At 48.9% G+C, this 27,275-nt stretch overlaps 1 protein-coding gene across 2 annotated transcripts in view; it reads right to left on the reverse strand.

The window, feature by feature from the left end:
- Positions 1-8,299: 8,299 nt before the first annotated feature.
- Efhd1 (EF-hand domain family member D1) overlaps positions 8,300-27,275 on the reverse strand; it is a 51,727-nt gene continuing 32,751 nt past the window's right edge. For both annotated transcript variants that reach the window (XM_076866056.1, XM_076866055.1), the window contains exons 2-4: positions 23,552-23,699; positions 17,180-17,314; positions 8,300-9,452 (exon numbers count right to left, since the gene is read on the reverse strand). In XM_076866056.1, the coding sequence (XP_076722171.1) occupies positions 9,318-9,452; positions 17,180-17,314; positions 23,552-23,665 (384 nt within the window). In that variant the 5' untranslated portion in view covers positions 23,666-23,699 and the 3' untranslated portion in view covers positions 8,300-9,317. The remainder of the gene's footprint in view (positions 9,453-17,179; positions 17,315-23,551; positions 23,700-27,275) is intronic.

Consider the following 27,275-nt stretch of genomic DNA (forward strand, 5'->3'; position numbering starts at 1 on the left):
CTAGCAACCACCAGAAGCTAAGTGAGGGGTGCACAGGCTCAGAAGGAACCAAACCTGCCCACACATGTCTCTTGGACTTGCAACCTCTAGAACTAGAAGACCGTCAGTTTCTATTTTAGGCCACCCACTTCATTGAGTCATCTCAAAGGGTGAGAAGCCATTGACGTGAGGAGATTGGGGGGTAAGAGCTAAAGATCTGAGTGAGGGTCAACCATGGAGAGGAGATGTCTGAAATCCAGGGAAGCATCCATAACCAGCAGCCCCAGAAAAGAAAAGTAAGGAGCCCAGATAGGCTCTTGGGAGGAAAAGGTGTTGCTGTTGCCCAGAGAGAAGTAACAGGTGGACCAGGCTAGATGCAGGGGCAAGTTTCAGAGCAGAAGGGGAAAAGGACCAGTTGGTAATGTCGCATCGGCAGAAGCATCAAGGAGAATGGGGCTGGCTAATGGCCACAGATGTGGAGGCTGAATGTCCCCTTCACAGTGAGAACAAAGAGTTGGGGTGATGAGGAAGAGGGTGTAGAAGTTTGAAAGAAGATGGAGGGGAAGGGTGGAACTTGAGTGAGTGCGGAGGGCAGTCGCCGTTGGATTGGGACCCACTATGGTTTGGAAGTTTGTCCCCCCAAGTTTCCTGTGATAATGGTAGGAGACAGCGGTGCCTTGAAAAGGCAGGGCCTGGGGCTGGGGATGTGGCTCAAGCGGTAGCATGCATGCGGCCTGGGTTCGATCCTCAGCACCACGTACAAACAAAGATGTTATGCCTGCTGAAAAACTAAAAAATAAATATTAAAAAATTCTCTCTCACTCTCTCTCTCTCTCTCTTCACTCTCTCTTTAAAAAAAAAGAAAAAGACAAAAAGAAAAGGCAGGGCCTGTTGGGAATTCATGAGCTCAGGGGGTACTGCCCTCAGGAGAGAAGTAGGGTCGTTCTTCCTGGGATTCCTGAGACTGAGAGGCCCTCCCCACTCCCCGCCCTGTCTAGGAGCTCTTCCTTTCACAGGCTTCCGCCATCCCATCACCATGCGTGACACAGGCAGGGGCCCGGCCAGCACCAGTGCTAGGCTGCACCTTCAGCCGCTAGAATTGTGAGCTAAATAAACGTCTTTTCTTTATAAAGTACTCAGGCATTGCTCACTGTAGTGAAAAATGGACTAGCACAGAAGCCTGAGAGGGCTGGGTACCTCCTGGAGAGCAAAGGGAGAACACAGGGAAAAGAATGGCTGAAGAAAACGCTCCAGAGAACTGAGCGGCCATCAACAGGACTCAGAAAAGGTACTAAGGAAATAAATTCACTTTTGTGTTTGAAAAACAGGTTTTATCATAAAAGTACTTGAATATTTTTTCTTTTTCTTTCTTTTTTTTTTTTTTTTTTTTCATACCATGGATTGAACCCAAGAGTGCTTAACTACTGAGCTACATCCCCAGCTCCTTTTTATTTTTTGAGACAGGGTCTTGCTAAGTTGTTTAGGGCCTCACTAAATTGCTGAGGCTGGCTTTGAACTGGTGATCCTCCTACATCAGCCTCCCAAGCCTCTGGGAATAAAAGCATGTGCCACTGTGCCTGGCTCTCTCTCTCTTTCTCTCTCTCTCTATATTTTTTTTTTCTCATTTCCAAACTCTGGAGGTAAAAGACAATTAAATCATTTTTAAAATCTTGAAATATAGTTAATGTGTCCTTTCACCCAATACCCCATGATGTGTCCCAAAACGTTAACCATTTTCTTCTGTGTCTTTTGCCTATTCAGGGTTTCATTTTTCTGTTGCCCCTGAGGGTTCTTCCTAACATTCTTCTCATTTTCTGTGTGGTCATAGATTCCCCTCTCTTTTTTTATTAGCTGTTAGTTAATAAAAGAGTAGTGGCCATGGTGGTAGTTGTTATCATAGCAAAGCAATATATGTTTATGGTTTTAATAGAGTTCAAAGCCAATCACGTTGGTGCATGTCTGGAATCTTAGCAACTTGGGAGGCTGAGACAGAAGGAACACAAGTTCAAGGCCAGTCTTCTGCAATTTAGTGATACCATCTTTCAAAATAAGAAGTAAAAAGGCTGGGGATGTGGCTGAGTGGTAGAGCACCCTTGGATTCAATCCCCAGTACCACATGCAAAAAAAATTTTTGAGTTCAAAAACATATACAAGAAAATTTAACTCTCTCAGACCTATAGGACCCTGGGGTTATCCTCCCCTCAGTTTTGTATGTCATTTTTCCCGAAATATTGTATGCATAAATACAATAGTATGATGCTGGGAATACAATAGTGGTCCTAAAGTCCACCTGATTTCTGACGTCATGAAGCTTGCAGTCTTCTCAGGCAGAGCTCTACACGGCTTCATGTCTCCTCTCTAACATAAACACAATGAACCCAGCTCAGCATTACTAGGCCTTCTGCTGGGCTCCAGGGCTTTCCCAAGGAACACTATGCCTGGAGTCCTCCATGTTTTTGTTTATTTGATAGTGGGGATTGAATCCAGGGCCTCTTAACCACCAGCCACCTCCTCAGCAATCCCCTTCTTTTTTTTCAGACAGGGCCTTAGGCTTCGCTAAATTGCTGAGGCTGGCCTCAAACTGCCTCAGCCTCCTGAATTGCTTGGATTACAGGTGTGGGCCACTACGCCCAGCTCACATTTTGTTTTAATGGCTACCCAGCTCTGCATATTTATGTGTCTGTACCATGATGGATTTAACCAATCCCATGCTGATAGTCATTCTGATTATTATCACATTTTAGCTGTGACTAACAACACTGTCATGAGTAGTCCCTTAAATTTATCTTTTTTCATTTTTATATTTACCTATAGGATAAATTCCAAAGTCAAAACAGTGAACATCTGCTGTTTTTCACGACTGGTCTGCACTTTCCCATGTTTGGGGAAATGTGAATCTTGGTGAGAGGCAGGACCTGCCTCCTTTCACAGAAAACACAAAATGGAGATGGTACACCTTCCCGCCCCACCCCCACCCCCGACACAGGGGCATGTGACTGGACTCGCCTGAAGCTGAATCTGGAACAAACGACCTGAAGAAGCAGGACACCGCAGAGCTCTGGCCAGCCGGGGCAGCAGCACCACCCCTGGCTGGTTCCCAAGACGTGCTTTCTGGCCACCAGTCAGCTGGCCTCCTGCCTGCTTGCTTAGGTCAGCCCCCCAGCCCTGCTAGCGAGTCTGGGAGCTCCTCAGTGTGTCTTCAGTCAATCTCTCTTCTGCTTACGTCAGTCTGCCTTCGATTATGTGACATTTGTTTAAGGGCCCTGATGGATTCTGTGGTGGTCAGCTCCAAGATGGCTCCCAGTGATTCTTGCCAAGAAGGCTGACCTATGCAACCCGCAAGTGTGATTAAGGACACTGTGGCCTACACGTTCCTCTCTCTTGTAGTGTTACCACTGTTTACCGGTGACAAGTCCTTGCTTCCCAGAATGCTGAAGTATAACACCAGAGAAGCCCGCGGAAGCCAGTGGAGAGTGGACAGTGGACGCTTTATTAAAGGACAGCAGAGAAGACTTCTCCCTGGAGGGAGAAGGGGACCGAAAGGCAGAATCCGTGGAAGGGGGAGGTCTTTCCCTTTTTATAGCTAAGGTCACCTTTTAGTCCTCCCACACTCCTGTCCTTTGTTGCCCTCTGTCCTGCAGTAATGGAATGCAGGTGGGAAGGCCCAAAAGGTGGGAGCTAGGTGGGCTGGAGGAGTCTTCTGGGCAGGAAGGGCCTGGGATGGCTTTTGATTAGCACTTCCCTCCCTGTTTGCTGGGAGCTGTTTCATTAACAGTTCCTTAGGATGGGTTCCGGCCTTGGGGACAGTAACATTTCAATTTCCCAAGTGCTGCTCTGCTTTCCTGGACTCCATTCTCTATAATGGCCTCCATTTTATTTATCCTACTGGATATTAGATCCGATTTACCTAGCTGCACTAACTACCTATCCTCAAATCTGGCTTCAGTAGCACTTGCTCTGGGGGAAGGCAGCTGCCATGGTGTGAGGACACAAAGCGGCCCCCTGGAGAGGGTGGCGTGGCAGGCAACTGAGGCCTCTTGCCAACAGCCAGCACTAACTTGCAAACCCTGTGAGTGAACCACCTTGGAAGTCAATCGTTCTCCAGCCCCAGTGAAGCCCTCAGATGATGGCAGCCCCATGAGAGACCCTGAGCCAGACCCACCCAAGTTAAACTACTTCTGAATTCCTGACCCTCAGAAATTGTGGGAGATAATACATGTTAATTATTATTTTAAGTAACTAAGTCATTAGGTGAATTGTTGGCGCAAAAATAAGTAACTAATACAGATACAATTTGTTTTTGATTTTGTTAGTACTAGGGATTGATCCCTAGGCCTTGCACATGCTAGGCAAGCACTCTGCCACTGAGTTATATCCCTAGCCCTTTAGTAAATTTTTATTTTGAGACAGAGTCTTGCTAAGTTGCCCAGTCTGGCCTTAAACTTCCATCCTCCTGCCTCAGTCTCTAGGAACGGGATTCAGGCATGTGTCACCATGCCTAGCTTACAGATATACTTTTTAATGTTAATGGTCCACCAAATTGCCCTTCAAAAAGGCAACAGCAGGCCGGGGGCTGCTGTGAAATTATACACACCTATAATTTCAGCTACTCAGGAGGCTGAAGCAGAAAGATTACAAGTTCTAGGTTAGCCTGGGCAGTGTAGGATAAAAAGGGCTGAAGATGGGGCTGGGGTTGTGGCTCAACGGTAGAGCACTTGCCTCGCATGTGTGCGGCCCTGGGTGCGATCCTCAGCACCACATAAAATAAATAAAATGAAGGTATTGTGTCCAACTACAACTGTTAGAGTCTGTAAACAAGTCAGGATGGCACCTGGCATTTTGCCAGGGGGAGTGGTTTGTGAGGTGGAGCCATGGAGCCATTAAGTGTGGAGATTTCTTATTGGTTGACTGCTGTATCTAGTTTATGCTAATTAAGAGAAGCTGTGTGGAATGTATAAATACCTCTGTTGTCTTACAATAAACGGCTCCTACTCCTGCTGTATCAATCTACACAAGTTGTTCGTCACCCCCCGGTTATTTTGCTGCCAGCCGGCCTTCGGCATACAACTAAAAAATACATATTAAAAAAGGAGGGCTGGGGTTGTGGCTCAGTGGTAGAGCACTTGCCTAGCATGTGTGAAGCCCTGGGTTCGAGTCTCAGCACCAACTAAAATAAATATATATATTTATGGTCTGGGGATGTGGCTCAAGCGGTAGCGCGCTTGGCTGGCATGCATGTGGCGCTGGGTTTGATCCTCAGCACCACATACAAATAAAGATGTTGTGTCCACTGAAAATTTAAAAAAAAATAAAATAAATATTAAAAAATTTTTAAAAAGGGGGGGAGCTGGAGATATAGTTCAGCATGGTGTGCCCCTGGGTTCAATCCCCAGTACCACAAAAGTGACTGGTTTCTGACAATACTGGAGGAAAGCAGGAAAACTACCCTTAATGAGTTTCCATCCTCCACACCTCCCCAGGCTGGAGAACCCTAAATGGGCCCCTGAGGACCCCATGGCCATTACAGGACCCCAGAGGATATCTCTGGAACATTGGCCTGGTGGGCAGAAATGGGCCAAAATCTGGCCTGGTGGACAGCAAGGAGACAAGGTCAAAAGCACCAGTTCCCATGATCAGGCCCAGCAAGCTCAGCAATTGCCAGTTGCAGGGTCACGGCAGGTGAGCAGACACATGGATAGGAGTCTCCCTGGGCTGGTTAGCAAAGAGCCCCCAAAAACTAGGTAAGTGGACATCTGCCCTTGGGGTCAAGACAGCATCCAGGACTGAAGATTTCTGGGTCACTGTAGCTTGGACAGAAAGAGAGAGTGGTGGATAGAAAGGAGACCCATGTGTACTGCGCACTGATATGCCAGGCATGGAATCATTCCCATTCTGCCACAGTAGCTGGTAAAATCTCTTTTTTTAAATAAAGTTACCCACCTTCAGGTATTCCATTATAGAATCTAAGGTGCTTAGATGTTTCCTGACATCAGTCACGTCAGTAGTGCATACTTGCAATCTCAACAACTCGGGAGGCTGAGGCAGGAAGAAACCAAGTCCAAGGCCAGCCTCAGCAATTTAGCAAGGCCCTAAGCAATTTAATGAGACCCCCCCGTCTCAAAATAAAAAATAAAAAGGAGTGGGGATATAGCTCAGTGATAGAGCACCCCTGGCTTAACTTCTCAGTACCACAAAAATGAATTTAAAAAATAAGCTTTCTGACACCAGTGGTCAGGAATCCTGCCTTTCCCATCCCTCTCTGCTGAAAAATCCCATCACATTCTTGTGAAATCAACATGCAGGGACTGTGACATGCCAGGCAACACGCTAGGCCTCCGGCAGTGGGCAAGGCCAAGCTCATGTCCACAGAAGAGTTCATGGTTCAAACAAGAAGGCAGAGGAGTCAGGAGCGGGATACTGAACGCTGCTGTAGGATTGCAAGAGAGACAATCTCAAGGGGAAATGGGAACCCTGGACAGGGCTCCTGGTCCAGCATGGGGGCACCACAGAGGGCAAGGGCTTCCTGATGATACTCTCAGGGGTAGTTTGCCATGGGAGGGAGGAGGAGAGAGGGAGGGAGTGCCAATCAGAGGAAGCAGCATGTGCAAGGGGCTGAGGGGGTGGCACTTTCCAGGAGCTGCTGTGCTCTGCCTAAGCTGCTGTACAGTCCCAGTTCCCAGGACCGAGGGAGAGAGGGAGGAGCAGGAGATGGGGCAAGGCCAGTAGGCCCCAGATCTGAAGAGTGGGAATCAAAAATGGAAGAGAAGATGTTAGGGTGAGATTTGCATTTTATAAAGATGATTCCAACTGCAAGGTGGTCAGTCAGGGCAAATGAGGATAGAGAAACATTGGGTCCCTGCAGAGACCCAGGAAAGGAACCAGGAAGAGTTGTCCCTGGAGTGGAAGCGGGAACCTGTTATGGTTTGCATCTGCAGTGTCCCCCCAAAGCTCCTGGGTTCGTGCGGGAATATTTGGAGGTGAGATGACTGGATTGCGAGAACTGTAACCTAAGCCATACATCCTGGTTTGAAGGGAGTCACGTGGTAACCATAGGCAGATGGGGAGGGGCTGGGGCACTAAGAGCGGGTGCTGGGAGGGTTCCCCTTCCCGGCCCCTTTCCTTTCCTCTCTGTGCTCCTGGCTGCCATGAATAGAGCAGCACATCATCCTGCTCTTGTGCCATGATCTGGCTCTCCATGGGCCCAGAACAGTGGAATTGACCTACAGAACCTCTGAAGCCATGAGCCAAAATATACTTTTCCTCCTTTGTTTCTGTTAGTTATTTCAGTCATAGCGATACAAAGCTACTAACAGAACCATAGGTGGGAGCAACTTCGGCAGGATGTCATGACCAGATGGGAACAAAGGCAGTGTACGTCTGATTTTTTTGGTTATCTGACCCAATATATATCCTAAATCCTTTAATGTTACTTTTTTTTTTTTTTTGGTACCAGAAATTGAACCCAGGGGTGCTTAACCATTGAGCCATATCCCCAGACCTATCTATCTATTTTTATTTTGAGACAGGGTCTAAGTTGCTTAGGGTCTCACTAAGTTGCTGAGGCTGGTCTTGAACTAGAGATCCTCCTGCCTCAGCCTCCCCAGTTGCCAGGATTACAGGTGTACACTGCCAAACCCAGCCATATTCCCAGCCCTTTTCATTTTTTATTTTAAAACAGGGTCATGCTAAATTGCCCAGACTGGCTTTGAATTTGTAATCCTCCTGTCTCCACCCTAGAATTTTCTGGGATTACAGGCTTGTACCACCAAACCCCATTCTCTCCCTTGGGTAAATTTGAAGGAGCACAGTAGCTGGATCACATGTTAAGGACCTCTCTATTCTTTTTGGGACCTCCCCTCTGATGAAGAGATTTGGAATGTGACCCTAGGTAGAAAAACAATGTTTGAGAATGGTAGGTTATGGGTTGGTGCAGAAATAGACTGATCCTCTAGGAGAGCAAAGGGTGTTCCCTTAAGGCCTGGGTCCTTGCACAGGTGGCCTGAGCATCCTGATGTCATACCTGGGAGAGGCACTGACCTCGTCAGCATTTCAAGGGGTCTAGAAGCAAAAGGATTAAGCTAGAGATATGACCAGTGGCTGGAAGCACGCTCGCTGGTGTGAAGGAGGTGCAGGGGTGAGTAGCCGACAACCCTAGTACCCCGAACTTCCAGTGAAAATCCTCCCTCCGGTTCCCGTTCCTAACTATGCTACAGGAAATCCCTGTCAACAGAAGCCCAGGGCTGGACTTGGCCCCCATAAAACACATGCTTCTTCTTCCTAAAGTCAAAGAAGACTCAGGTACATTGCTGTGATGGCCAAGTTCATTTGCACAGTTTATTTAAAAAGAAAAGAGCTTTAAGGTAGAAATGCAGATGGTTTCTTTATCCTAAAGAGAGAAGTTGCAAAAGAGAAGTAATAAATATGACAATAGGAAATATTTTTTTAAAAAATACAACAAGACCCTGGTCCGTGTGAGCAATCCTAAGAACTCACAAATATAAAAATCTATCATAGGGGTAAGAACATATTTACCTCAATACCTTGAAGCAGATGTTGGAAATTGGCTCGATGGAGAGGATGGCCATGACTTTGGGGATTTCAAAAGGCACTGGTTGTGTCCCTGACCTCGTGGGAACCTGAGAGGTCCACTGTAATATGATCTGCAGAGTTAGAGTTGACCTGGAACCCCTCTAAGTGATTCCTTCCTTCTCACAGGTGAGTAGCAGGCACTTAGGTGTGGAAGACAGAACCGCCCAAGGAGGGAGACACGGAGCAGGGGAATGAAGAGGGAAGGCCAGGGGGGTGCTGCAGGCCAGTGCTCCCCATCTTTATGCTGAGTCCTCTCCTGCTGCAGCTCCCCATGCTGGAGAGTGGGTAGGCAGTGGTCCACCTGGCCCCCTGGATCTTGCCACCACTACAGAAGACCACACAAAAGCAACTGGCAGAATCTGACCAAGAAAGACAACAGAAATGGGAGGAGAGAAGGATTTCCCAAGAAAATGGTGAGCTAACATGTCCTCTGAGGACCACAAAAGAAAGAATTTCTATACAAATGAACACAACAGGCTACTCACTGGCATGGAGCAAGGGAAGGGGAAGGCTGAACCTGGCTTCAGGGGAGGGCAGAGAGGTGAGCAAGGGGGACTTGGCCATCCCATGACCCTCTTGCAGGGGCCGGACAGTGGGGGGGGCGGCAGCCCCTTGCCACCCAAGTGAGGCTGAGGAGAGGCCTAGGGCCAGGGAGGAGGCTGGGAGGGGCCTGCAGGGGTAAAGATGCTGGGCAATCCCTCCTGGCACCGTGGAGGCACTGCTGTGGGTAGAGGTCAGGGTCTGCTGGACTATGCGCTGAAAGCAGCCTTGAGTTCCAGGAAGGCTGCCTGGCGGAGCCTTCTCTTCTCCTCCTCCCGCTTCCGTTCATCTTGCTCAGCTTTTAATTCGGCTTCAAACTTGCTGGCAGAGGACAAGGCCTGGGCCTGCAGAGAAACGGCACACAGGGACAGTTAGGTGTGGGGAGGGACCTTGGTGCACCCAGCCAGCAGCTGCAGGGCGTGGAGGGCAGGAGCCCAGTGGACACGCCTGCCTGTGGTCCTCAGGAGTCCCCTGCTGTGGCGCACACGCTGCTGGCTGTTATGGCTGGATCTGAAATGTCCCCCAGAGATTCGTGTGTTGAAGACTTCTTCCCCGGGACAGCAATGCTCAGAGGTGACTGGACATGAGGGCTGGCTCCTGGGACTCATAGCTGAATGGATTATTGGAAGGTGGTGAACCTAGTTGGAGGACATGGGTCCTTGGGTGCATGCTGTGGGGGACCACACCTTGTCCCTGGCCCCTGTCTTCCTCTCTTTCTGGCTGCCGTGGCCGACAGTTGTGCTCCACCACATACCCGGCCACTGTGCTCTGCCTCACCATAGGCCCAAGCCATGCAGCCTGCAACCGTGAGCCAGAACATACGGCTCCTCCTCTAAGTTGACTTCTATCCACTCAGGTTGCTATCTTCTTTTTCAGGATACTGTTTAACATCCCTGCTAACTATTCACTCTGTGTGTGTGTGTGTGTTGCTGCTGGGAACCTTGGACATGTTCCGCAGGCATTCTACCCCTCAGTCACACCCCCAGCCCTTACCCACACCCTCAGCCATTACCCACTTTTACATTCCTTGAATTTCACAATAATATTGTAACCTTCTAGGGGAAAAGGCAGAAGCAAAGGTCCCCTTGCTGGGTTCTGGTTGGTACTGCGTCCATCTGTCCATCTATTGTGGCAAAGGGAAGCCCTTACCATACAGATTCCTCCAAAGACTTCAGTTTTTATTGTTGCCATTGCAGTCTGAGTTTTCTCTAAATCAATCATTCTAAATTTACTTACAAATATTAACATGTTTTTGTCAGGGCTGGGAGTAGAATGTGGCACCATTTGTTTTGTTTTGTTTTGTTTTGTTTTTAAAGGCTGTTTGGTGAAACTACACATACACATTATTATTATTTTTAAGGTGGACACAATATCTTTATTTTATTTTTATGTGGTGCTGAGGATCGAATCCAGTGCCTCATGCCTGCCAGGGGAGCGCACTACCACTTGAGCCACATCCCCAGCCCCGCATTTGGGTTTTTTAAACCTAACAATTTATCTACAAAACCATATCAGATAAATCCATCTAAAAATCCTTTATCCTAGAACTGATTACCCACCACAGTGTCTCATCCATTTGGTAAAATTTCTTAACACCACATTGGGTGTGTACATTATTTTAATAAAAACTATTAAACTGCTCTCAAAAGTAGCTATTCCTACTCACACCCCATCATCACGGACCAGAGGTGCTCATTTCCCCACAACTTTGCCAAGATTACCATTAACATTCTTCCCTCTTGCCAATCTGATAGGAAAAAAAAAAAAAAAAAAAACCAACAACAACAAAAAAAAAACCTGGCACCTTTTATTTCCTCTTTGGTGAATTGACTACTTATATCCTTTACCCATTTTCCAGCTGTTTTTTTTTTTTTTTTTCTATGTGCAGTTCTCTGTTAGGTATTAACTCTTGTTATATTTTTAGTTACTTTCCCCCGTCTTTTGTGTGTCTTTAACTTTAAGGTGTCTTGACCACAGAAATATGTAAAATACATAATTTTATTCATTTATTTATTGGCAGTACTGGGGATGGAACCCGGGGGTGCTCTATCACTGAGCTACATCCCCAGCCCTTTTTATTTTGACACAAGATCTCACTAAGTTGCACAGGCTGGCCTCAAACTTGTGATTCCCCCACCTGCTGTTGGGATTACAGGTGTGTACAGGTGTGCACCCAGCTTTTTTTTTTTTTTTTTTTTTTAAGAGGCCTCACAAAGGTAGTGCCTGGGTCCACTGGGACATCAGCTTTCCTATTCAGGCTGGGTCATCAGTAGGGTTCAGCCCTCCTCCCTCATCTCTTTCCCCTTAGCAGTCACCCCCTTTCCCACTTTTTATTCTCCTTTCGCCTCCCCCTGTGCTTAGGAAGGACAGGAAGGCCAGACCCTGAGCTGTTCCCTTAATGTCCCTGAGTCCAGGGGCCCACTCTGGAACTGGCTGTACCTGCTCAAACACCAATGGTATTTCAATTCTCGTAAATTTTGTGAGTTGGGTATTAAATACAGCTATTATAAAAATTAAATTATATGATACTATAATCATACTAAAAGCAAAAGTTATATATATATTATTGAGAATTGAGCCCAGAAAAGTTTCCATGTCCTGTTTACATTTTTACATTTTACTATTATCTATGCCTTTAGTTACGTATTTCTTCTATACCTCTGTGATGTTGTTTTTTTGTTTTTGTTTCAGTACTGGGGATCAAACCCACAGCCTCGCACCTGCTAGGCAAGCCCTCCACCAGAGCTACATCCCTAGCCCAGTACACATAGGATGGAAATACTGATGGTGATGTATCATTGTTACCGTGAATCTCCCTTGAAAGCAACTGCAGTGTGAGTGTCGACACCATAGAGAGCCACTGAAGCTACATCTTTGGGCTTGGTTTATTGTTTCGTTGACTATCTATACAATCTTGTTTTAAAGCAATGGAAAATCAGGTTTAAAGTGCCCATGAAATTTGGAAGTTTGTGGAGTCTGTTGCCTTTACATGACAAACAGCTCTGAAAATTTGAGAGAATATTCTTCTAATATTCCATTCATTAAGGAGTGAAGCTTCAAAATATATCCTTTTGTTTTCTTACAAATTAACTTAAAATGTCAACCAACATTCATATTGGAACTATATTCTCTTGTACATTGCAACCACAGAATAGCTATAAATACAAGAGTCCAGCAAAAATCAAGGACTGCATTCTCTGAGAATTAATAGGCTGTGCCCAATTGACAATAAAAGCAGTGTGTATCCATTGTTTGTGAATTTTGTGCTGTGTATTGTTTATAAAATTAATAATACACTAACACGAATGTATAAGTGCATATTGTGTGTGGAGAGTCAGCTACTAGGCATTTACTGACAAACCACTAAGCTTCAGCTCCCTCTGCAAAATGGCACCAAACACCTACCTCTAAAGTTTTTGTTCAGCATTAGACAAAACACGGATCTCAAGCACTTGGCAGAGGGTGTGACCCAGCACCAACTCCCCTGTGCTTGTTAGTCACCCAACCTCCCCACCCTTCCTGGCCAGGTTAGAGGAGGGAAATTCTTGCCATCTCTTCACTTGAGGTATTTCTTCTGTCCACTATAAAAGTCTCTGGATCCTATACCCCCTAAGTCCTTGTTTTATCCAGCAACCACCCCCTTTTTTCCTTCTTTCTATTTGGTACCAGGGATTGAACCCAGGGGTGCTTAACCACTGAGCCACATCTCCAGCCTTTTTTATGTTTTATTTTGAGACAGGGCCTTGCTAATTGCTGAGGCTGGCCTTGAACTTGAGATCTTCCTGCCTCAGCCTCCCAAGCTGCCGGGATGACAGGCATGCACCACCATGCCTGGCTACCCCATTTTGTTCTTGTCTTCTGTGTCTTTGTCTTTGTCTTCCCAACTGCTTCTCTTTAACCTGAACATTCTGATATCTTCCCCAGGCTATGAAATAAACCAAAAAGTTCTTCCCTGAACCCAAGCTACTCTCCCCACCTGGGTCCAGACCTTTCCTTGACAAGATGCCTAACTAGCAGGGCTCTCCCTCCAATTCCCGTTCACTCTTCATCCTACTGTGATCTGGACCTCGTGTGAACCTGGGCCCTCAAAAATCTCTTCTGACCCATTTGTGGGGCCCAGGACCTCTGTTTGGGCCTCATCTGATTTAATCTGTGTTTCTTTGTTGTTTCCTGTTTGTCTTTTCGCCACTGGGAATGAAACCTAGGCAAGCACTCTACCCCCGAGCCACACCCCAGCACTAATCTGAACACAGCTCCAAATCAGTATTTCTTTAGGGTTTCCTTGGGCCTCTGACTACTCACTCATTCTTCTTCTCTGTGGGGAAGTGCCAGCCTCCCCCACAGTCCCGTCCATCATGACTGACCATTGGTCAATCTCCTTGAATTCTTGGTTTCACCTTTTTACTTGTGAAGAGATGGTTCCCGCAGTCTGTGACACTGGATGCAGACGAAGTATCCATTTCTTCCCTTCTTTCTTCCCGTGAGAAACTCGCCTGCATGTGGAGAGTGACCCCGCTGCTCCTGACTCCAGGAGGGACCCACAGGGCAACGACATTCTAGCCCTTGCCAATAGTGGGGTCAGGAAGGGACACGTATGGGAGAATGACTGCACAACCCTGATGTCCGGTACCCCCATCCTCCTAGTAGCATACTTACAAGTGGGCACATGGTTCCCAGGGAAAAAAGACTTACTTGTAGCCGTCTATGCAGTCAGTTTCTGTCTAACAAGATGTGATCAAAAGCCATCTGCACCAATGTGACACCCATCAAATAGAGGCATGCCTGAAGTCACTTCAGACCTGACACCAAAACTCATTTTAACTTTCTCTCCTCAAACACTCCCATGGTGGGAGGCAATCTTGAATTAAAATCTCATCCCTTTCCCCGCAGCTCTCACACCATGGCTCACAACTTCTCAGCCCCCACTGGGTGGACACGAACACAGAGAGTTCTAGAGTCCTGGGTTCAGGTTACCCCCTCCCTTCCCCAGGCCACGGCCCTCCTTAGACCTACATTCTTCTCCAGACATTTGTGGAATCTCTTCCCAGGCAACTCCACCCTTGTATTGCCACCCCTAGGAGCATCAAGGACCTGTTTAAACACCCCTGGGGTCTCCGGCGCCTGCAGCTGTGCAGTCTACTCCTGGCGGTGCCTGGGACCAGCCTGCACAGCTGATCAATGACACATTTCCTGGGCCTGGGAAGCTCGTCCATAGGTGGTCCTGATGCTCAGAGGCTGGGGAAAGGCCTTCCCAGCAGGTGTCCCTCAGCCTGGGGCAGGTCAGAGCTCCCTGAGTGTGTCCCTTGCGCCCAGGAGTCACCAGCCTTAGTCATCTACCACATGTGCCACAGTCGGCCAAAGGGTGGGACGTGCTGGCCCAGTTCTTTCATCTCAGCTTCCACTCCAGACACATCACCAGCCCTGCTCCCTCACGCATCCTGCTCCCTCATGCATCCTCACCACTCTGGGACACCTCTCCATGACACTCCCTGCCTCCGTGCCTTGAAACCCTCACATTTGCTGTTCCCACGACCAGAATGCCTTCCCTTCCTTGATTACAAGGTGAATCCCCATTCATCTCAGAACATCTGTCACCAGTGTCAGCTCCTAAATGGCCTCTCCCAAATTCAAGCCGTGATGCCCTCCATTCGGCATTCAAGGCAACGTTTATTGAGAGCTATTACGCACCAGGCACTGTAATTACAAAGATAACACGCCCACGCTGCCTTTGAGTCTGGCTGAGGAGGCAGACATAGAAGCATAACGAGTGGAAAAAATTTATTGTTATGCTTTTCATCTTTTCTCCTGCTTATAAAAATAATATGCACTCATTATAAAACATTACAGAAATATTAAAAAAAGTCCCTCTGACATAACCATGACTAATAGTTTTGCATGTAATTTTCCAGGTTGTATTTAATATTTCACAAAATCATGGATGGCATACATTGCTTTGCTTAATTTATTTTGGACATCTGTCCACATAGAGACGCTGTCACATCTCATTCTTTCATGACGGTGCAAGCACGTGGCAGCACCACAATGGACTCTCTCTGTGATAACAGAAATTTTGGTTGTTTCCAATTTTCCTCTGTCATCCACAATGCCAAACAGAAATTCTTGTCCAGACATTCTATGTGCATTTGCATGAAGGCTCACAGATAAAACCCCAGAGGTAGAATGTTAACGGCGAGTCCCAAGCTGCTCTACAGAAAGATCAATTGGTCCTCACTGCGGCTGACCATTAGCAGCCCGAACAGCTCCATGTGCACTAGAGGCACACAGGGCAGGGTGGACTACCTGGAGAGTCAGGAAGAGCAGCCTGGAGGGGCCAAGCCTTGAGGGCAGTTCTGGAAGGAGCAGAGTTTGCTAGGCAGAGATGTTGAGGTGGGGCTCCAGACAGAGGGACAGTGAGGTCCAGGCGTGAAAAGGGCCTGGCAGCACTTGAAGCAGGTGGAAGGGGCTGGAGCAGGGGTGGAGCTGGGTTGTAACAGGTCCTGAGTGCCCCTTAAGACGCTCCCAGGGACTCACGCTCACTTTACCTACAGCCCTGAGCACATGCACCATCCTGGTGTCTCAACCCCAGGACTGTTCCCAAGGTGTCAGAAGAGTTCTGCACGTGTGCCTCCATTACGAAGGACCCAAGCCAGCAGAACGGACCCTCCCTCCTCTCCACTGGCTCAGTCAGGGGGAGTCCGCTTCCCTCACTGGACTGTGCGTGCCCCCTGGGGAGGACAAACTCTTTGTCCCCGTGAAGGAGCTGTATCTTAGAGCTTAAAGCAGTAGCTGGCTTTGCTGGGGATGGGCCAGTGAGTCAAAGGGAAGGCAGGAAGAAAGGGTCAATCCACTTAAGACTGGACACACGATTCCTTCAAGGCACATCGAGCGGTTGGCCTGACCCTGACCCTGTCCAGTGAAAGCACTAGGAATTCAGCTTGTGGGGTGGCAGAAAGATGACAGAATCCATCTCTAAGCAGTGACATGGAAAAGGGAGAATATACGGGGAGCAGTGACATACGACTGCTGAGGGAGGCTGAGACAGAAGGATCACAAGTTTGAGCTCAGCCTGGGCAACTTAGTGAGACCATTTCTCAAAAATAAAATTTAAACAGAGATGGGGATGTAGCTCAGTGATAGGACATTTGCCTTGCATCTGCAAAGCCTTGGGTTTCATCTCTCAGCGCTGAATAATATAATAACAACAACAACAACAACAATGAGAACAGAGCCCTGCTAAAGGGTCTAAGCAGACTAGGATATGTGACCAAGGACACTTTGTCCCTAGATAAGATCCCAGAAGCTATTTCCTGCCTGGAGTGACAGGGATTCCCCACAGCTCAGATCACCCAGGGAGTTCTCAGTGAGCCCACTTGCCCAGCACTTCATAAGTGAGCGCATCTAATCCTCAGGAATGCTCTCATCAGCCTCAGCCCCATTGTAGAGATAAAGAAACCGAGGCACAGAGAGGCAACCAGTAGAAGAGGCAGGATCTGCACCTGGGCAGCACAGCTGCGGAGCTGTGTCCTTCCCCCGCACCCCGGGTCTGCTCAGCTCGGGATGTGCAGGACTCTCCCGTTGGTTTCTGCAGGAGTGTTCTGCAGAGATGAAGGTAAGAGGGCGGAGGCCAGCCTCGTGTGGAGAGGCACATCAATGCCCAGGGACTGCGTGAACTTGTGAATGGAAGGAAGCACCCGGAAGGGCTGCGGGGCCAACCCTGGACATTCCTCCCCAAGTCCGGACCACTGGGACGTGCAAAAACCCATTCAAGACAAGGCACCCTGTGCCCGCCCGCACCCCACCACCCATGTGTTTAGCACCAACTCATCCAGGGCTGGGTGGAGATCTTTGCCAGGTGTCTATGGAGCGCTGACCGCGAGCGCTGCACCAGCGGGTCTGTTGAACCTGACCAGGACCAAGCGTATTTACTCTTTGGTTGTTTTCTGTTTTGTGTTGACTTTTCAACGGCACAAGGACACACTGTTATTTCCCTGAGCGAGGCACTGGACAAGGGAGCGCCTGTCCCTCAGACAGGGTAAAGGAGGGAGCACTGGCTTTAGGAACAGGAACGTACCTTGGCTTCAAAGAAGTCCTTGGCACCCCTGACGCCCTCCAGGGCGACGTCGATCTCCGAGAGCTTGGCCAGCGCCAGCAGCCCGCTGTCTTCCTGCAGCTCTCCCGCTGCGGCCTTGTGGAAAATGAGCAGGAACTGCAGGAGGGAGACAGAAGGACAGGAGCCTGCTGTACCTCGGCCTCCCTGAGAGACCCAGAAAATCCCTCGGGCCCCAGCTAAGGCCATTCTTGCCAAGCACTGGAAAAGGGCATTTATGTGGTGTGTGATGAATTGGTTTGTTCCTTATCAGATGGCCAAAGAAAAGACAGGGCGCTGGGGTGAAGCTCAGTTGTAGAGGGCGTGCCCAGCATGTGCTAGGACCTGGGCCCCATGGCCAGCACCCACAAATATATGCCAAAAATAAAATGCTGGGGGCTGGAGCACAGCCCAAGAGCAGAGCACATGCTCAGCATGAACAAGGATCTGGGTTCGATCCCCAACACAAAATTACACACAAAAAATAATCAAATAAAATGCTGTTCATTTGCCCAACCACCAATGCCATGGCTGGGAATTTATCCCTCAGAAACTCACAAAATAGTTTTAGCATTATCGATACAATTGGCAACATCCTAGCTTATAGCTACAAAAGGAAAATCAAATAGATCTCTCTATATATTATTTTGAAACAAAATAATATTTTTGATGTATCTTAATTACTTCTTTTTTTAAGTATTATTATTTTTTAAATGTTTTTTTTTTTCTTTTTTAGTTGTAGTTGCACACAATACCTTTGCTTATATGTGGTGCTGAGGATTGAACCCAGGGCCTCGAACATGCTAGGCGAGCACTCTACCACTGAGCCACAACCCCAGCCTGTTAACTACTTCTGTTTTACTTGTGTGTTCCACTTTTTCTTTTCTTTTCTTTTTTTTGGTACTGGGTATTGAACTCAGCCGTGCTTAACCAGTGAACCACATCCCCAGCCCTTTTTATGTTATTTTTTATTTTGAGACAGGGTCTCACTAAGTTGCTTAGGGCCTCATTAAATTGCTGACGCTGGCCTCGAACTTGTGATCCTCCTGCCTCAGCCTCCTGAGTTGCTGGGATCACAGGCATGTGCCACCATGCCCAGCGTGTATTCTACATTTCCATCAGATTGCTTATCTTTCTGTTGGCTAAGAGATCTTCACAAGATCTCTCAAACTTTAGCTCTGTCACTTGTCATTTAACTGTGCATACAGTGAGTTTTGACTTTCAGAAGTTTTAAATAAACTCTTTCAAATCTTTTTCTTTCTCTCACCAGAGTTATGTTCAGAAAAACCTTTCTTGCCACCAAGGTTACATGAACAATCACCTATGCTTTTGTCCACTACTTTTATGGCTTCTTAAAAAAAAAAAAGTATAAATAATTAATCTCTGAAATTTCTTCCATCTATCCTGTGAGGGTAATTATTAACCTTATTTTCTTCCAAATGGTTACTTAGTAATCCCCACATCATTTATTGAATAATCCATCTACTTCCTCCAGATTCAAAACGTGACCTGAAAGAATTAATCTTTGAATGCAACTTGTCCTAAGGCCTCAACAAAATAATTTATTAAATAAATAAATTGATCAAACATAAATAGCAGGCTCCCCACTTTCCTATTCTCTCCTGAGGCGATTTTGTAGATTGAATGCAGAGGCGCTTAATCACTTAGCCACATCCCAACCCCCCCTTTTTTTCCATATATTTTATTTAGGGTCTTGCTAAGTTGCTAAAAGCCTCACTAAGTTGCTGAGGCTGGCTTTGAACTTTCAGTCCTCCTGCCTCAGCCTCCTGAGCCACTGGGATTACAGGCGTGCACCACCATGCCTAGCTTTAGATTCTTTTTAAATAATTTTTATAAATCTACCTGTCAAACAACTACCATGCAATGTCTATTATTTACTTTCCATTTGGGTATAAACTGATAGACTCCATATCATCAAAAGAGGATTTCTCCAGGTTTTCAGATGAGACCTAAAATCTATGTGTCTACAAGGAAATTTCAGGTTTCCAGGTCTTTTTTCACACCTTTTTCCTGTGTTAAAGGACATCACTGAAGCAGTGACAAATCCAATAAGTGGGACAGGCTTTCCAAAGCCCAACTTGGCTCTACCCCAAGGCTCTTGCTCTAGGGGGAGGTGAGCTCCACGGAGTGGTTCTCACCCACCCTCATAGCCCCAAACGCCTCACTCACAAACCTCTGATCTGGGTGCAGTGACACACACCTGTCACCCCGGCCACTCGGGAGGCTGAGGCGGGAAGATTTCAGTCTGGGCAACATACTGAGACCCCCTCTGAAAATAAAACAAACCTTCTCAGTTTCCTCATTCCAGGGCCCTCAGTCCACTGCGGACCTCCCCCAGAACTAACCGATGCCCAGGGACTTGGAGCTTCGCTGAGGCAGGGGCAGGAGCCTGGGTGGACGGAAAGGCCACGTCCATCCACCTGCAGCTTCTAACCCTCTCACTAGAGGACGGCAAAGACTCAGTCTGCTGCAGAGGATCGGGCCAGAACATGGCCCAAAGAAAACAAGCCTGTTCATGGAGGCCAGGCCCCCAGGAATAGGATCAAGGCCAAAAGGGCGGGGACAGCAATGACCAAGTTCTCTCCGGGAAGAGATTGAAGCAAAAAAGACTTCAGTGTTTGCCAACGTGAGCTGTGGGCAGGAGTAAAATGCCAGCCCTTCTGTACCCTGCAGCCATAGCCTGTCCCCACTAACACCCACTAGAACAGTGTTGAGAGGCAGTGGGCCTTTAAGAGGTGATTAGGTCATCAAGCGGGATGAAGGCCTTTCTGCTGGGACTGGGCGGGAATAGAGTGGGTTTGGCTTCCTCTGCTCTCTTACTTTCTCTCTCACCATGCCATTTCTTGTCCACTCATGGCCTGGCCTTGTGATTTCCACCATGAATTTCAGTGGTACCCGAAGTTGGCAGATGCCAGCACTATGCTCCTGGACTTCTAGATCTGTAGGTCAAAATAAGCCTTTTTTCTTTCTAGATTACTAGCCTCAGGTATTTTGTTATAGCATCAGAAATTTGACTAAAATTATGACCTAAATCATTTTGTTTACAGAACCCTCTCCCCTGTAGCTCCACAAGCAGATAGCTCTCCATATCAGCTATTCTTATTGGCCCCATGAAGCAGCTCAGAAAAGAGGGAGCAGCACCCTGAGCTCAGCACCAATCCAAGTGACCTCAGGGTTTTCTTCTGTCCCCAAGACTCGGTTTTCTCACATCTGAAGAACAGGCAACAGAATTTGTGTTCTCTGGAGGGCTCTGTGAACTGGAAACATTAAAGAATTCCTCACGGCTCTTTTCCCTAAAGCTATTTCCTCTGAGTCTCAGGTCTGGGGTGGATCCAGCTCGTGGACCCTGGCTCTGCCATCTCAGCAGATTACCCACAGTGGCCCATCATACTCCAGGGTCTCCTGACCCCAAATAAGAAAAAAAAAAAAAAATCCAGTTCAACCTGAAAACGTCAGCCTTCCCTGAAGCATGCCAGACGTTCCCATTTGACTTTATTACCATCACTCACTGCCCCTGAATGACGATCTCTCCAACCACCCAGCCTTGTTTGTCTTCCTATTTATAGTCCACAAAGACTGGCATGGTGTACAAGAATTGGAAAACGTCCTGACTATGACTAGGAGGAAGCAGGAGGGGGGAGCTGCAGAACAAAGAGCCAGAGAGAGCTCACAAAGCCCGAGGCCGCCCAGCCACAGCCTGATGCCTCTGGTAGATTGGGGGACTGTTCACCCCTTGCAGCTCTGACAGGTGACACAAATGCTACCCCTATATTAGTCAGAGCTCTGAGATGGAAACGGATAGAAATAAACTTGTTGGCTTAAGCAAAAAGAGGTATTTGTTACATGAGGATGTCTCAGGAATCCAGGGGCAACAGGTACCGGCCCGGAGAGGCCTGAGACTGAGAGCAGCACAACTCTGACCAGGGACAACATTCCCTCTCCATCTGGCCTGTTTGGTCCACGTGGCAGGCCGTGGCCACCCTACTTTGAGTGGGAGCAGCCACCTGCAGAGTCATCTTGAAGCAAAAGTCTAAGAGAGGAGAGAGAATTTGACTGGACTAGGGTGGCCAGAGGTCCGTCATGATTCCATCAACCATGACTGGGCAGGTGGCTCCCCCAGCTCCGCTAGGGCAGCCAAGGACCCCCGTTTTCATCTGCTTAGGCTGCTCTAACAAAACGCCACAGACCGGGTGTCATAAACAGTAGAAGTTTATTTTCCTGCAGTCCTGGAGGTGGGAAGCCCACCACGCAGTGATGGGAATGCAGTTTCTGGTGAGGCTTCCCTTCCTGGCTGGTCGATGACACAGAAGGAAAATCAGTTCTTGTCACCGAGGCTCAAACACAAAAGACCTTGGCCAGCACCGTGGCGCCCACCTGGTAATCCCAGCAACTGGGAGGATGAGGCAGGAAGATCACAACTTCAAGGCCAGCCAGGGCAACTTAGTGAGACCCTGTCTCAAAATAAAAACTAAAGGGCCTGGAGACGGGTCTCCATGGTGAAGTACCCCTGGGTTCAATCCCAGGTACGAGAAGAATGACGACGACTTGCTCAAGTGACCCAGCCCCATGTGGCAGACCAAGATGGGGCCACAGTCCGGGCTCCTCTCACTGCGCACAGTGTGGATCCAGCAGTTCCCAGCCCAGGCAGAGACCAGTGGTGAAATGACTCAGCAGGAGGCCGGGCCTGTCCTTGCACTTTCAAATTCCCTACTCAGGTACAGTGGCTACCCACGGGACCACAGCAGGGCCCCCATGGTCCCCCGGAAGTGACAAGGATTAAAGCCAATGCCACTGGAGCTCTGGGAGGGGGCTGAGAGCTGACAGGCCGTCTGGAGGTTTCCAGGCCTTGGATGTCCAGAGCCTCGGGAAGTGGCCCAAACCGCAGCTCATCCAAGGCGAGCCAGGTGTCTTAGACTCAAGAGGAGCAGATGTGGGCAGCCTCTGAGCAAAATGGGACCCGTAAGTTGAGTCTTAGTTCAGCTGGTGACTGCACAGACCCTAAGCATGCCCCCGGCGTGTTGTTCCAGAGGTCACCATTTTGGGGACCAAAGCAGAGGCTCTTTCCCCAGCGTCTCCTCAAGCTTCACCAAGGCAGCGCTTCTACCTCTGTACCCCAGGGGAACCCGGGTAGAGAGAGCCCATGACCAGCAGGGGGCGTGAGTGATACCCCACGGGGCTGTGAAGATCAGCCCTGGGTGCCAAGGGCAGGCTGGGCAGCCCCACTCAGCCCTGCGCAGGGGCCTGACGCGGGCTGGGCCTTCCTTCCATCTGACATGAGAAAGCTGGCTGAGGCCGTCTCGAGGGTTATGCCAACTCACGCTTTCTGTGATGCACTTTAATGACACGGGGTAAAGAGCCAGCGTGGCTTTCCTCCTCTCCCTCACACAGCACTTCTGACCCCAGGTGCGTGGGGTCTCCTTGCACCAGCCAGCAAGCGATTCTCTAGGGGCAGAGCCGCCAGCAGACACCAGCTGGGCGACCTCGAATCTGATTCAGTGCCATCACTATCTGCCTGCGAAGGCATCAGAGCCCACAGTCAAGGGCTTAGTCCCCAAGACTGCCCCTTTCATCTTCAGATGCAGTCCCAGGGACAGGCCTCTGGCACCTCACCGCCCTTCAGGAGTTTCCTCTCAGTTACTCAGAATCCCCCAACTCAGGCCTTTTCAGTCTCATGGAAATTCTATACATAGACACGGCGGATTCAATCACTGGCCGCTGGTGATCATTTAACCTTCAGATGGTCTGCTTTCCCAAGAGGTTGCTCTTGGTCCTTCCTGTGACCAGCCCCATCCTGAATCTACCTAGGGGTGGCCTGCTGCCATCTCATTAGCATGGAGATTTCGAGGGTTTAGCTGCATGTCAGGACAGAGGAAGACCAAGCACAGTGCCCACAGTACAGAGTATACAGCTCCTGTCTGTCTAGGGTGGGAAATGGTCACTCTATTCCTCATTTAATAAAAACACACCAAAACTTTGTGCCTATAAATATCCACTACGGATATTTTGGTGAAACATCCTTCTAGATTTCTTACCACTTTACACAAGTCAGGTGATTTTCAGTCTGTTTCCTGAGCATTTTCCCAGACCAGCACGTCGGCTCAATACCTCCCTAAAGCGGAGGAGGTGGGTGCTGGGGAGGGAACCCAGGGCTCAGACATTTTAAGCCCAGGTTCTACCACTGAGCAACACCCCCCCGCCCCTTGAGCATAGTTTTAAAAGCAGCTTTGCAGGTTAAATTTCCAAACAGCACTCTCAAGAGGCAGACCCGTTGGTACCCCAGAGGGCTGTAAACTGGGGGTCCCGCCCCAGGGCCCAGGAACAACAGGATGCAGATACCTCCCGGAAACTGAGCTTGCCGTCGAAGTCCTCGTCCACCTCCTTGATCATGCTCTTCAGGCCCAGGTGGGTCTGGGGGGCCCCCAGCTTCTCCATCATCAGCTTCAGTTCCATCAGGTCGATGAAGCCGTCGCGCCCAGCATCATACCTGCAGGGTCGCAGCAAGGCACGGTCAGGAAGAAGGGACACTTGTTAGTCTCTCATTTATGAGTTTGTTTCTTCTTGTGCGTGTTGCTGCGGCAGGTGTCCTCATCCCCAGCCCTCACTCACTGAAAAACGACTCAAGTATCTCCCACTCAGTGTCCAGGTCACTTCCTCAGAAGGGACCTCTCTGAGCAAGACACCTTAGGACTTAAGAGCGGACTCGGTGGTACACATTAGTGTCAGTCTCTTATCTCCTCCAGGCCACGCGTTTCCCCAGGATGAACATGTGCCTTGTTGACTTGACTTTCCCGGGTTCAGACCATCAGCACCATGGGCGCCTCACGCTGGGGGAGCCTCACGCTGGGGGAGCCTCACGCTGGGGGAGCAGCACACCGGTGCCCACGGCACCCTCTACGCTCACAGGACGGAACCTCCTCCTGGGCACCATCCCCACATCCCTGCACACCCAGTTCCCACAGCCCCCATTCCCTTGGGCTGCCTGTCCCGTGTCTCCGGAAGCCGTTTCCCACTCTGCGTGGCTGTGAATTGGGCCTGGTCCTGGCCTAGGTTTCTGGCTTTGCCCTCGGGGGTCACTCGCCAGGTCTAAATGATCACATCTGTGTGATTGACTGTCCTTTCACAGAACCTCCGCTGGCTGTCCCAGCCCCCTCCAGGGACCAGCCTCATGAGGTGAGGGGGGGGGAGGCATCTCCAGACAGCTCAGCTCAGCCTCCCCCGCCTCTGCCCAGTCCAGCCCTGTCCCTTCTCCACACACCTGACCTCAGGGGGCTTCCTGCAGACCCCCTGGCTCCCCTCCCTTGAGGGCCTTCATATTTTTGATACCAAGAGGCCTCTTGCTGCTCAGGTCTGAATGCCCTGCTTTAAAGAGCCAATCAGGTCTCCACAGCCAAACGGTGGGAATGACCCAGGGAAAGGAAACCCTGGCACATGCCACCATAGGGAGGACCCTCAGGGAGGGAATACTAGATGAAGTCAGCCAGCACAAGGGGACACGCACGGTGGGGTCCACTACAGAGGGACCCAATGGGGGCCGAGCTGGGGGAGATAGGGGCTCCTGTGTGATGATGGGCAGAGGTTCAGCATGGGCTGAGGAAGAGTGGACAGTGGACAGTGGGCAGTGACGCTGGCCTCACAGCGGGAACGCACTTAACACTCCTGAGCTGTGCACTCAAATGGTTAAAATGGAAAATCCGTTCCACACATCTCACCAAAATTTTCTTTCTTTTTTTTTTTTTTAAAGAGAGAGTGAAAGAGGGAGAGAGAGAGAGAAAGAATTTTTAATATTTATTTTTTAGTTATCGGCAGACATAACATCCTTGTTTGTATGTGGTGCTGAGGATTGAACCCGGGCCGCACGCACACCAGGCGAGCGCGCTACCGCTTGAGCCACATCCCCAGCCCCTCACCATAATTTTCAAACTAAACTAATCATAAGCAAACTAGCCTTCCTCACTATCCACCTCTTCATACACCCACCCCCAGGAACACAAACCTGCCGCTGTCGAGAACCACCACCGACGCCCACCAAGAAATGCAGCCGTGGCCTCCGGAAATTGGCCACTGAGGGCTGTGGTATTTCTAGGGCCCACACAGCCAGGCCAGCTGGGGTGGGGGTGGGGCGCAGGAGTCCCCACGGTGCTCCATGCCGGCCACTGTGGCTGGTTCATGCCTCTCCTCCCACCCTCTAGCCTGCCCTGCTCTGCTCTGTGGCCTTCTTGCTCCCCAGAGCCCAGGGCCTCCCACTTCTGCCTCTGCTGTCAACAGCACCCACTGTCTGTCCTTGTCTGGCCTCAGCACTCACCACCTCCTCTGCTGGGCATGTTTTATGCAAGTCCTCCCCACCCCCGGGTGCAGCCTCCTTGTTGGAAGAGTTATTTGATAAGGTGCTAAAGGTCACAGAGGAGATCCCTGAGTGAATGCTGGTGACCTCTGAGCAGCCCTGAAGACAGGTGTTCCACATCTGGAAATGTGCAAGCTTCCTCCAGGCTGCCAGGAAGTAGGTAGAATCCACACATCACAAATGGATCAGCCCAGGATCTAGTAGTAGTATCAAAGAATGGACTATTCCCAGCAACTGGGGAGGCTGAGGCAGGAGGATCTCAAGTTCCAGGCCAGCCTCAGCAGCTTTGCCAGACCCTATCTCAAAATAAAAAATAAAAATGGCTGAGGATGTAGCTCAGTGGTAAGCTGCCCCTCGGTTTAATTCCCAGCACACACACACACACACACACACAAAGATGGATGTGAGTACTTTAAAACAAACAAACAAAACCCCAGCTTGATTGAGACATAATTCACATATTATACTATCTACTCCTATAAATTGAACAGTTCAGTGGTACTTTTTTTGTATTTCTGGAAATTGAACCTGGCCATGCTCTGTAACTGAACTGCATTCTTGCTGAGACTAGCCTCTAACTTGGGATCCTCCTTCCTCAGCCTCCCAATTTTCTAGGATAATTGGCGTGGCCACTGCACCCAGCCCATTCAGTGGCTCTTAGTATATTCACAACTCTATGCCACCATCATTACCATCTAATTCCAGAATATTTTCATCACCCTAAAAAACAATCCATAGCCATTAGCAGTCATCCCCCCTGCTTCTCTCACCCTGGTCCTTTAGCAACTACTAGCATTTCTGTCTCTGTGGATTTGACACCTAGAAATTTCTCATAAATGGACTCACACAATATATAGTTTTCCTGTCTGGCTTCTTTCCCTTCACTAACGTTTTCAAGGTTCACTCATTTATCCAGTGTGCATCCATTGACTTTATTCCTTTCTGTTGCCAAAAAACGTTCCACTTGCAGACACAAGCCACACTTGGTCCATCCGTTCATCAGGTGACGACACTTGGGCCACTTCCACTTTTTGGCTCTACAAATAACGCTGCTTTGAACACTGGTACACACGTGTTTGTGTGGAACTCCCTCTTGGTTTCTTTGGGTAGACATCTCAGTACAACTGCTGGGCCATGTGGCTCATGTACCTTTGAAAGCTGGTGGTCAAACGGGCCCAACAGAAAACCATGGTCAACTGGAGTTGCTGCTCAGGTGAGCAAGGCCCTCTGTCAGGCCCTGGGCGGGAGACCCACAGGGCAGATTCCCCATAGGTCCAGAGGACCCTCTGTGATTGAGCCACCCAGAAAGGTGGCAAAACCCCGTCCCCAAACAAAAATAAAAAGGGCTGGGGATGTGCCCCTAGGTTCACTCCCTAGTACCATAAAAAGAAAGGAAGGAAGGAGGGAAGGAGGGGAAAAGAGAAAGAAAAAGAAAAAGTTCAGGGACCGGACGATGGTGAATGTACTTAATGTCACTAAACTGCATATTTAAAAATGGTCAGTTTGGGGGCTGGGGCTGTCCTGTAGCTCAGGGCTTAAGCATTTGTCCAGCATGCCCAAGGCCTTGAGGTTCCATGCACCAGAAAAAAAAATTTTTAAAGAAGTACATTTTACTTTACACACACACACACACACACACACACACACACACACATACACACACACTCACCTTACACAATTAAAAATTTTTTTTCATTTAAAAAAGATCAAGGGGACTAG

This window comes from Callospermophilus lateralis, chromosome 9 (genome assembly GCF_048772815.1).
Source record: "Callospermophilus lateralis isolate mCalLat2 chromosome 9, mCalLat2.hap1, whole genome shotgun sequence".
NCBI classification, from domain to species: Eukaryota; Metazoa; Chordata; class Mammalia; order Rodentia; family Sciuridae; genus Callospermophilus; species Callospermophilus lateralis.